At 32.4% G+C, this 12,777-nt stretch overlaps 1 protein-coding gene across 1 annotated transcript in view; it reads left to right on the top strand.

Annotated features, from left to right (window-relative positions):
• The window catches only part of C5 (complement C5), a 116,898-nt gene that overhangs the window by 29,339 nt on the left and 74,782 nt on the right, over positions 1 to 12,777 (top strand). The window contains exons 12-16 of the mRNA XM_051979541.1: positions 3,484 to 3,687; positions 4,159 to 4,368; positions 4,486 to 4,641; positions 8,142 to 8,271; positions 9,253 to 9,315. Coding sequence (XP_051835501.1) covers positions 3,484 to 3,687; positions 4,159 to 4,368; positions 4,486 to 4,641; positions 8,142 to 8,271; positions 9,253 to 9,315 — 763 coding nt within the window. The remainder of the gene's footprint in view (positions 1 to 3,483; positions 3,688 to 4,158; positions 4,369 to 4,485; positions 4,642 to 8,141; positions 8,272 to 9,252; positions 9,316 to 12,777) is intronic.

Raw genomic sequence — 12,777 nt, 5'->3', positions numbered from 1 at the left:
GAACAATAATATTCCATTACCTTCATATACCACAACTTGTTCAGCCATTCCCCAATTGATGAGCAGCTACTCATTTTCCAATTCTTTGCCACCACAAAAAGAGCTGTAATAAACATTTTTGCACATGTGGGTCCTTTTCTCTCCTTTATGATTTCCCTGGGATACAGACCCAGTAATGGCACTGCTGGGTCAAAGAATAGGCACAATTTTATAACCTTTTGGGCATAGTCCCAAATTGTTCTCCAAAATGGGTGGGATTTTTTCACTTCTTCACCAACAATTCAGTATTGTCCCAGTTTTCCCACATCCCCTCCAACATTTGTCATTATCTTTTCCTGTCACCTTAGCCAACCTGAGATGGTAGATCATAATTGTTTTAACATCCATTTCTCTAATCAATAGTGATTTAAGCATTTTTATATGCCTATAGATAGCTTTAATTTCATTATCTAAAAATTGTCTTTTTATATCCTTTGACCATTTATCAATTGGAGAATGACTTATATTCTTATAAATTGACACAGTTCTCTCTCTATTTTAGAAATTAGACATTTATCAGAAATGCTGGCTGTAAAGATTTTTCCCCCACCTTTGTATTTTTCACTTTTAATCTTGTGTCTATTCGTTTTATTTATGCAAAATATTTTTGATTTAATGTAATCAAAGTTATCCATTTTGCCTTTCATAATGTTCTCTAATTCTTTGGTCTCTGTGGGGTTTAATAAATGAGCATGACTACCTTTCTTTCGTCAATGCTAAAGAACCACAGGACAATAAAGTCATACAGTTAGAGAAAGAAGAAAAATTAGAAATCCTTAAATCTAAAGGTTTTAAATTATTTTTGCATATCATACACACCTTTAACATTCTGGTGAAGCCTATGAACCCCTTCTCAGAATAATGTATTTGATTATAAATGAAGCCAATTATACTGCGATATAATTATTAAAATATTTTCTAAAAAAAAGTTTGTAGATGTCAGGTTAAGAACCATTAATCTAGTTCCCCTTGATTTTTTTTTTTAATAGAGGAGGCCCAGAAAAGTTAAATGATTTGTCTTAAGTCCCAAGGCTAACTAATGAAGCCAGTGTCCAATTCAGATTCTCTAACTCTACAAATAACCACCAATAGATTCTTCCTACATACCCAAAGAACAAGAGTCTCCAATTTAAGATCATAGCATCATAGACTGAAAGCTGGAAAGGACCTTGGAGATCATTAAGTCTGACCTCTTCATTTTAAAGATGAGTGACCTGAGGCATAGGTAGCTGAGTAGTACAATGGATAGAGCACCAGGCCTGGAGTGAGGAAGATTTGAATTTAAATGCGGCCTCAGACATTAGTTGTGTGACTATTAAGTCACTTAATCATTTGCAAAATGGGTACATATTGGAGAAATAAATGAGCAAAGTATACTTTCTTTGCTGAGAAAACCCTATGTAGTCACATGATAGATACAACTCAACAGCAACAACCACCTACTGCACAGAAGTTAAAAGACTCTTACCCAGAGGCACACAGCTAATAGAATCTGAGGAAGGTTTGAATCCAACTCTTTGACTCCCAAGTCTAGTACTCTATCAATTCCACCATAATATGCCCCTTTTGACAGTTTGCCAAACTTTATTCTAGGAATTTCTCTTTCTTTCAGTTTCACCTGTTGATGCTGTTTTATATTTCTTGGGCCTCATATTATATTTTTTTCCTCTTCTTTTTTGGCCTTTGTAAAGTTACTCAATATTATAGTTAGCCCAGCTGTTAAAACAATGAACCTTATTTTTCCTTCTCTTTCATAGATTGTGAAATCTAAAATTTTAATCAGATATAAATGCTTGCTTAAAAAAAAGATAGATTGGTAGAAAAGTGATATCACATAATCTTTTCTCCTTCATATTTTTTCAAATAACAAGTATTTTTAATCACTCTGTCCTTTTTACTGCTCCCAACCTCTGTACTGGGCAAAAAACAAAAATAAAAACCATATAGTCTGGCAAATTAAATACCTATGTTAACCATATGCATTAATGTTCACATCTCTCTGAAGTTTAATTTCATTACTTCTCAGTCAGGAGGTGAGTGGTATGTTTCATCTTCATTCTTTTGAACCCATAATTTATCATTTTATAGATTAGAGTTTTCTCCGTCCTTATCTGTGGATCTATATAGATCTAGATATGTAACTATAGCTATATCTAGGTATGTAATTATCTATCTATAGATTAAAATAATTTTAATCAATTTGCAGAATGTAAGATGAATCCATGTAAATTATCGACATTCCTTTCTCTATATATCTAGATCTATATGTATACAAAGAGTTCTATCTAGACAGATCTAGATCTAGACCTGCAACTTGGTTGAAATTATGAATTCAATTAATTTTAATTGACTCTCTAAATACATCATCATACCATTTGTAAAAAGCAATAATTTTTATTCCCCTTGACTATGGTTTCTTCAATTTCTTTTTCTTGGTAGACTCCTATTGCAAGCATTTCTAGTACTACATTAAATGGTAGGGGTGAAAATGATCATTTTTGCTTTACCCCAATCTTATTGGAAAAGCCTTTTCTTCCTACTACATATAATGTTTGAAATGAAATTTAGAGAGATATTAATTACATTGAAAAAAAGGTCTACTTATTCCTATGGTTAATAGAATTTTAATAGAAACAGGTTGGGGTTTATCAAAAGCTTTTTTCAGTATCTATTAATATAATCATATGGTTTTTATTATTTATTTTATTAACATGATTTTTTAATATTTCTGGACTTCCTTATGTTTAATCTGAATTCCTGTCATAAAATCAGCCAGTCATATTGTATAATTTTTCTAAACTGTTATTTTAGCCTACTTGCAAAATTTTATTGGAACTTTTATTATTGCTAAGTTTATTCCTACTTGTTGCTAAATTTAATTATTACTTGCCAATATTTTATTGAAAGACTTTACATTAGTATTCATTAGAGTTTTCTTTCTCTGATTTGTCTCTTGATTTCATTATTAAGACCATATTTGTATCATAGAAAGAGATTGGTAGGATTTCTGTTTTTCTTACTATTGCAGTTTAAGTATTCTTCGCAGTTAGTCCTGCACTTATCACATATTAGGCATTTAATAAATTGACTGACTGATTGACTGATAGCATTGGAATTAATTATTTCTTGAATATTTCATAAAATTCATTTAAGTCATCTGGTCTTATAGTATTTTTCCCCTTTGGGACTTTATGATTTCTTTAAGGTTTGTTTTTTCTTTTTTTCTTTCAGTTACTATGTTATTTACATAGTCTATTTTTAATTTTGTTAATTTAAATATTTATTTAAAAACATAATTATTCCTCTATATGCTTAGTTTTATTCTTTTTCATTTGTTGCAAGTTCTCCTTTCTCATTTTTGAAATGAAAATTTTATTTTTTCTAAATTTGTCTTACACCTCATTGTAACATCCTCATTTGTCTCTTTTCTTTCTCCTTTATTAGATCAGAACTGAAGACCCTAATCTTGCAAATGAAAATCAAGCTTTCAAAGAATATAGAGCAGTAGCATATTCATCCCTCAGCAAAAGTTACCTTTATATTGATTGGACAGAGAATTTCAAACCTTTACTTGTGGGAGACCACTTAAGCATTACTGTTAAACCTAAAAGTCCATATATTGACAAAATAGACTTCTATAATTATTTGGTAAGTATAGTAAATGTCTATTTACCTCCATAGTACATTTCATTATGTTGTTTGGTAATAGCTTTAAAATGGTCCATTATTGGTAAATAGCTTGACTAACTTTTTAATCCTACTTTGTCTGATTTGGACCCAGAACCTCTTTGTGTGAGAAGGTTACATGGTGATTTAGTCAATTATTTATCAGTAATAATATCGGGCACTTACTTTTGCCCTAACATTTCATAGTCTCAAAAATCTTACTGTTTCAATGATGAGAATACCACAAAAGTAATCTATATACATTTTCACTACAATAGTTGCAATGGTAATTAAGAGAATCTGAGTTCATTTAATACATTTAGTGAACCTATCTCTTGGTCATCTCTGTTTTAGAAATAAATTAACAAATGCTGACCTTAACATTTGAATAATTTTACATGAATGGCAAACCTCACTCCAAAAAGTTTCATCTTTGTCTTGTTTCTCTTTTAGGTTTTATCAAAGGGCAAAATAGTTAATTATGGGACCAGAGAAAGGCTTGAACATTTAGCTTATCAAAGTCTAAACATTCCAGTAACTCGGGACATGATTCCTTCAGCCCGGCTTCTTGTCTACTATCTTGTAACAGGAGAAGACAGGGCAGAATTAGTAGCTGATTCAGTCTGGTTAGATGTGGAAGAAAAATGTGGCAATGACCTTCAGGTAAATATTTCTAAGTTTATTTTCTTCAGGAGCCAGCTGTCCACCTCAATGACCATATGTGTGCTGATATGGATCTCTTCAAAAAATAATGTTTTCTTGTTTCAAATTACCTTTCAGGTTCAGCTGTCAAGAAATGAAAACAAATTTACTCCTGGACAAATTGTCTCACTTAATTTGGTAACACGGGAAAGTTCATGGATTGCCTTGTCAGCCATGGATATGGCTATCTATGGAATGAAAGGAAATCTCAAGAAATCCATGGATATGAAAAGTGTAACGTATTGTAATGCATCATTCACAGGATTGCGTTTGGCTTAAGACTGTATTTCAGAAATAATATAATAGTAATAATTCTTATTAAAGAAAAACAGTGGTGACTAGCATTTATATAGTGCTTTAAAGTTGGTGAAGTCTTTTGCAAATATTATTATATTATTTTATATTCACAATAACTTTGGGAGGTCTGTAACCTTTTACAGAAGAGGAAACAAATAGTGTCTGGGACCAGATTTGAACCTAGGTTTTCCTGATTCCAAGTTCAGTGATCTATCCACTCCACTACTTCTTGTGGAGTCCTTAACATGAAATCATATAATTGAAAGGAACCTGAGATATCATTTAGTCTAGTTATTACTGCAGGTAGGAGTCTGCCCAAGAATTAAGGAGGGATACCTGATAATAAAGTGAGACTTTGGGGGATAGACAATATAGATGGCAATTTAGACAATTTTATGTAAGTCATGTAAGTAGATTTATTTGGACTGAGAAATCCTGATGGTATTTTTACATTGATTAAATTAATCAAATATTTTTTCAAAATTCTATTTTTTTTAATGACCTATATTGACATATATGTTAGGCTTTCCCCAGAAAGAATATTTGCCCTGAAAAAGAACTCATTCTTAACTGAAAAAAACCCTGAAAATTGTTATTATTATTAACTGAAAAAAACCCTGAAAATTGTTATTATTATTGTTTATTTAGCAAAGTGATAAATATCATTTTTGCCAATTTCCATTAATTTGATTTCAAGGTATTTTTACATGCTCTGTTTAAGTAAATCATCTATTGGACTAAATAAGGTATTTACTAATTCTAGTTTTTAAAACAAACATATCATTTTATTATTTTCCCAACTCAAAATGTAAACCAATAAGCTGTAAGAAAAGTATATTCTCTATTAGACTAGGGTTTTACATCATTCTGAAAAATGATGCAGCAATGGAATGGGAACTAAGGAAGATTTTAGAGTAGTGGTGTATTCTGGAAGCTTCTTTTGGGGCAGGGCTCTGGACCTGTTGTTTCATCATTGTGAAGAACTGCCAATATGAAAACCTATTCTTATGATGTAGCAAATAGGCAACTCATCTATAATTTATATACTAGAGAATTGCAAGGGGAAACTGATGGGTTAAATTATTTGCCCAGAGTCACACATCTAGTTTGTATTAGAAATTTGTCTTAAAACCAGTTTTTCCTAATGATAGGACCAAATTATTATTCACTATACCATGCTGCCTCTATGGTGCAAAGGAAGCATTGTGGCTATAGAATATTCCCTAAAATAGATATTCACCTTATGGTTTTGAGAAGGAATTAAAGACCCAAATTAGATTAAGATTCTTTCCAGAACTAAAATTCTGTAGTTATGTTATACCATTTTATGACCCACAATTATCTTTAGTTCTAATATTTTATTTTTTATAATCTATTATTTAGATAAAACAGTGTAAATCCCTCAAACATTAGAAATTCTTGTCTTCAAAATTAAGGAGAATTTTTGGAAATGGTAGGTTTGTTCTATTAACTGACTAATTCAGTTAAAGGCAGGTCTGTGGAAATCATCTTAAGAAATATAATACTTTTCTTCAGATTTACTGGTTTATTGAGCAAGGAAGCCAGTATCACTAATTATAGAGTACAGAGAAGGTCTAAGAAGATTGGAAAGATAGGAAGGAGGCATGTTATGAAGTTAAACATAGAATTATATATTTAATCCTAGAAGCAATTCTAGAAATCATTTTTCAGTCAGATCTGACTCTTTGTGACTGCATTCAGGATTTTCTTGGCAGAGATTCCTGGCTATTTCCTTGTCTAGCAGGATGAAGTGATTTCCCGGGGTCACACAGTTAATAAATGTCTGAGACCAGATTTGAACTCAGGATCTTCCTGACTCCAAGCCCAGGACTCTATCCACTGTGCAACCTAGGTGTCCTCCTAGAAGGAATAGGGAGACACTAAAGTTTATTGAATAAGGCAATGATATAGTCAGACATGGGCTTTAGGAAACTTTGGAGAGAGACTTGAGGCAGGAAGTTTAACCAGAAGGCTATTGAAATTGTGTAGGCATGAAGTAATGAGGACCTGCACCAGGGAAGTTGCAGTGTTAAGAGGAGAAAAGGAAGTAAAGAAAAGAAAACTCTGTTGCCCGTCTTTCCTTAAAATTTCCTAGGACACTTTGGATCTTTCCTTAACCCCTATCACACTCCTTGTATTATATTTATCTATTTACATATTATATCTCCTCTCCATTTCCCACCTAGCCAGTGTCTAAGCTCCTTGAAGGCTGGGCCTAGGTAACTTTTCATCTTTGGCTCCTTCATGCCAAGAAAAAGGCCTGATAGAGCAAAAGCTAAAAAATGTTGGTTGAAACTAAAGGTGTCAGAAATTACTCAGTCTTTTACATTTTTCAAGGTCTAGTGGGAAGACAGTCATGAGTACAAACTCTGACTCTGACTCCCGTTAGCCCCATAACAGCAAACAATACAATTTGTCCAGCTGAGTTTCCATTTTTCTTCATATGTAAAATACAGATTTCTCTTCCTGAGTTACTGTGAGAAAAGGGTTTTGTAAAACTTAGAATGCTAACAGTTTACTGTCCCTGACGCTATAGAGGGATTTATTTTTTATATTTCTATGCTTCAATCTTATATAAATAGAAATTATTTTTGTTCTGTCCAGAAGCCCTGAGGGTCTTCCTCTCCATTTTTATTTATTTTTTTTTGAGTAGGCCATATTTGGCCTCATTTCTTATCTAGCCTTAAATCACTGAATGGTGTTGTCTCAGACAAACTGAGACTTAGGAAAGACTTTAGTTTAAAAAAGCCAAGAGCTCCCAGGGATCATCTCCAGTCTTCCTACTACTTGTTACCACTGGATTCAGATGAACTTGCAGGAGAGAGTGAGACTAATGACAGCTCTACTTTACTTGAATACAATTCAGTTGGAAGTTAAGGCATTACTCATATAAAGTCTTTGATCTTCTTTGAGAAGGAAGGACAAACACTAGTTTGTTGAGATTTTAAACCTTTAGGATTTCATGTGAATAAATACATTTGCTATGAGGCTTTAGGAGACAATGGCAAAAAAGTACACTGACCTGGGAGTCAGAATACCTAGGTTCTGATTCTGGCCTTGATACTGGCTAGTTATACAGGGTATCCCAAAAATCTTAATGCAGTTTTAAGTTTGAAAAACTAATTATGTTCATTCTACTATCTTAATATATGCTATTTTAATTTTATTTGTATTTATATTACATTGATATATTATTATAAAATATTAAGTTCTTAAAGCTTAATAAAGCTTTAAAACAAATTAAGATTCTAGGGACACTATTATCTTAGATAAGACACTTCAATTCACTGTACTTCAGTTTTCATATTTGGAAAATGGATTAGATGATTTCAGAGGTTCCTTACAGTTCTAAGTTTTCAGAATCTATGAAATTCTCCTTATTAAAATCAGTTCATGATTCTGCCTTCCTGTTATAGGTAATGAGAATTTTTGAAAAAAGTGACTTGGGATGTGGTGCTGGTGGAGGTCAGGACAGTGCACATGTGTTTCATTTAGCAGGACTTACATTTCTCACCAATGCTAATGCAAAAGAACCACAAGAAAATGGTAATGTATTCATAATTTTTTTCTATTATTACATTTGGATTTATCTTATTTTTAATAAACCATAATTTTGTTGTTTTATTGTTTGATGATAATGGAGATAAGGAAGAATGTCATAAACAACTGGTTAATGCAAGTAGAAATATTTAAGCTGGAGAAGAGCAAATCAAGGAGGGGAGGGACATAGTAGTTGTCTTCTAGTATTTAACAAACCATCATATGGAAGAGAGATTATATTTGGATTGCTTGAACTGACAGCACAGAATAAGGAATAGTAGGATAGAAGATAAGAAGCACATTTTAGCTGTATAAAGAAAAACTGCTCTGACAGGGCAATTCAAAAAGTGAAATCAGCCAACTTGGGAGGTAGAGGATATCCTTTAATTAGGAACATTTTATGCAAAAATTAGGTAATACCTTTATTGGGGATATTGTAGAAGAGTTTTCTATACTGATGTGTACTGGAACCAATGAACTCTTAGGTCTTTCTTCCTGGCAGAGGTATACTGGTCAGTTATTAAAAACTGATTCTCTTGGGGGAGAAAAGTATCCATGACCCAATTTTAAGTTTAATTTTATATTATTAACATTTTCTCTATCCCTTTTATAAAGCTAGATAACCAACAAATAAATATATCAAGCCCTGGTTTGAAGTTTTGTCATTTTTGAGGGATAAACATGTACACATTAAAAGTTTAACAATCTACTCTTGAGAGTTGATTTGAGTTGACTTCAGCATACCCACACCTCCAACTCTTAACAGGCTGTGACATGATTATAGCAGTAAGCAAAGAAATAAATGAAAAATAAAATACAATTCTTACCCTAGACTTAAGTATTTTTCTGCAATGAGACAGTTTATGATGAAAAATAAATCTTAACCTGAAATATTTAATGTGATTTTAAAATAAAGATAATTTCATGGAAAATATATTTAAATTTTTATCTTTCCTTTCTTCCCTCCCTCCCCTTTTCAAAAAACAGAGAAACCTTGTAAGGAAATATTGAGACCAAGAAGAGATCTGAAAGAAGAAATTGATAAAAAAGGTACTCTGAAAATTTTGTTTGCTTATAAAACATATATGATTGTATCATTTAGGAAAATGGATACATTTAAAAATTATATTCCCCCCCACTTCCTTTTTTATAAAATAAAAAATAAGATTCACTAGAAACTGTCAGAACACTTTCCCCTATGGTATTTGCATATATTTAGGATGGATTAATTAATTAATATACTTGGATTCCTCTTTATTTATAATGGCCTTTATATAATCAATATTAGATAATAATTAATCAAGAATTTACCTTAACAAAAATGCTATGTTGTGTTCTGGGAAGATGCAGAGATAAATAAGATGTGTCTCTACCATTTAAGAGTTTATAATCCAGTAAGGGACAAAAGATACTGACATATAATATAAATGAAATTATTATTAGTTTATAAGAGCTATATAAAGTAATAGGGTATATCAGAAAATCTACTTCTTGTTAGTCTCTTATCTAAAGGAATTTGACCCAAAATAAATAGCTCTAGATCACTGTCCACAGATTTGCAAAGTTTAGGTTTTGCTCCTCTCAAAATTTTTCTTTCTTTGTAGCTAGATAATTGTTAAATCCAATTGTCCATCAGTATAAGTATAAGGATCTTCATTTTAAATTATGGGGTTAAGATTTAGGGAGGTTAAATAACTTGTAACAAAACTATGGCCATATGCTAGTAAATTGCGTATACTGATGTGTGCCATTAACAAATAAATGGCATAACTCAAATTAAAAACAAAGTCTCCATTTTGTATAATATGAGCTAGTTTGGGGAGCTCTCTCCAGAAGAATGGATATTATGGATTAATACTCTTATCTGTACTATACCACCCTTCCCCATACTGGGTGGAAAGTCCAGAAAATCTATTTTCTTGTGTGTGTGTTAATTTTTTTCTCTTTAATCCACTTTATTTGAAAAAAAAAAAGTAAGAAAAAAGAAAAAGAATATAAAACAAAATAAAGCAAAACAAAAGAGAACATTGTCACGTACTCAGCAGAACATCAGGGAGGATTCAAAATATATCACAACAAATTACCAGATCAAGAAAGTATACATAAATATATGTGTATATATATATATACATATATGTATACATATATACATATATATGTATATATATATGTAGAAGAAATTATATTAATGAATGTCCATTTTTTCTTTACTTCTTTGTAAATTGTTCTTTGGTTCTCTCCTGTGCACCTTATTTATTTTATTCTATTCCCCCCCCCCACTTTCATTCCTCTCACCACCCCAAAGTAAGTTACAGTTAAGAAAAGATATTTTTATGTATACATATGTAGGTATATACATACATACACACATTCACACACACACCCATACAAAGACATATCTTCCATATCCATGCTGACTTTTAAATTAAATTTTTCTTTATAACTTGTCTTACTATTACTTAACCTTCCCCACCCAAGGATCCTTCCCCTTGTCTTCTTCCCTTACCCTTTGCTTTTCCATTCACTCATCTATCCTCCCTTATTACTTTATAGATTTTGGAGGTTGCTATACCCTTTGTGATATGCATATATATACACACACATATATATAGTTGCCTATTGAACCCATTCTTGATGTGAGTTTTTAGAACTATGAGCCCCCTCCTCTTCTAATGCCTCTGTGCCTATTCTTCTGCCAATCTTTCTTTTTAGCTATCCTATTGTTGATGTGATTCTTAAATATACATTTCCCTTGTTAAAAAACAAAACAAAACAAAACAAAACAATTTGTCCATGTTTAAACAGTTTGTCCATCTGGATTTCCTTAAAATTGATCTTTGATATTGGCTCATATGTTAAATTTTCTGTTAAGTTTGGGTTTAGTTGATAGCTTGAAAAGCTGAAAGTTTGCTGAATGTCCACTTTTTTTCATTCAAAATTATAGGTAATTTTGCTGGATGTGATAATTTTGGTTGCACGCCTAGTTCTTTTGATTGTTGGTAGATACGATTCTAGGATATGATTTTGCAGTCTTTTGTTGTAGTTGCTGCTAAGTCTTGTACAAATCTGGTTGTAGCTCCAGCATATTTGAATTTTTTTCTTGTTTCTCGCAAAATTTTCTCTGATCTGGGGGTTTCAAAATTTGGCAACAATATTCCTTTATGTTTTTCATAAAGGATCTCTTTGAGGTGGTAATTGGTGGATTTTTCCTATTTGTACTTTCCCCTCATGTTCTATTACTCCAGGACAATTTTCTTGGATTATTTTCTGCATTATTGTATCAAGGTTCTCTTTCTGACAGTCCAATTATTATTATATTTTCTCTTCTTGATATGCTCTCTAGATCTGTCCTTTTTCTTATGTTTCATATTCTGTTCTATTTTCTCATTCTTTATAATTTGTATTGTTATTTCTTGGTCTCTTCTGACTTCATTGACTTCCCCTTTCCAATTCTATTTTTCAAAGAATTAGAATATTTGAGACTCTGCTCCTCCTTTCCTAGTTAGTTAACTTTTTTTCATAATCTTCTTATTTTTCTTGGATGGTATTTTTTATTTTTAAATTCTTTTTTGAGTACTATAAATTCTTTCTGGGTAGGAAGCCATTTCATGTTACTCTTTGGGGTAGCTTTTTTACTAAAGTAAAATCCTCTGAACATGAACCCTGGTCTTCCCTTTTCCTATAATATATTTCAATGGTGGAGTTCTTTCTTTGCCGATTCATTTTTTAAAATAAGAAGTATTAGTGTAAGGACCTCTAGTCAGCTTTCTTCTTTGACCAGCATCCCCCAAGCAAGAACTCCACACTTCTGCAAGTTACAAGTTACAGAAGTAACCAGTAGCATCCCTACATGGATGCTTCTGCACTCACCCAGTGCTGGTTCCTTCTTGTCCAGGACCAGATCTTTGCAGCACTGATAGGCCTGGGTTTCCTAATCAGTGGAGGTTCCCTCAGTTTTCCCGGGACTCAGACCTTGACTCTACAAACAATCCAGAGATGAAAGTTTCTGTGGCTCCAGTCACACTCTGCTAGCCCACTCTCCATTGGATGTTTCTGCAGAGCTAGCTGGAAGGTGTTGCACTTCACACAGGTTAATCTCAGGCCCTGGATCTTTTTAAAGATCTTCTATGGTCTTTCTTCAGATCTTATTGGGTTGTATCAGGAAGACCACTATCCTGCCCCTGGTCTGCTTAATTTTTCACCAGTCTGCTATGTTCACCCTGAGATGCAAATTTTTTCCATTTGTTGCGGAAATTGGGAGAGCTTGAAATTTACTAGCCTACTACACCATCTTCCCAGAATCATCTCAGTCCAGAAAATCTTTATGATTTTCTAGACTTCATGTTTCTTTTGGATACCCCTACTCTAGACATACTTCTTTCAATTGCCTGAAACTTCCTTCCTTTTCTGTATTTTTTTTTTTTTTTTTGCTGAGGCAATTGGGGTTAAGTGACTTGCTCAGAGTCACACAGCCAGGCCATGTTAAGTGTCTGATTCCAGATTGGAACTCAC

The sequence above is a fragment of the Antechinus flavipes genome, chromosome 2 (assembly GCF_016432865.1).
Source record: "Antechinus flavipes isolate AdamAnt ecotype Samford, QLD, Australia chromosome 2, AdamAnt_v2, whole genome shotgun sequence".
NCBI lineage: Eukaryota > Metazoa > Chordata > Mammalia > Dasyuromorphia > Dasyuridae > Antechinus > Antechinus flavipes.
The sequence above is the reverse complement of the archived record's forward strand: the minus strand, read 5'-3'. Positions and strand labels throughout refer to the sequence as shown.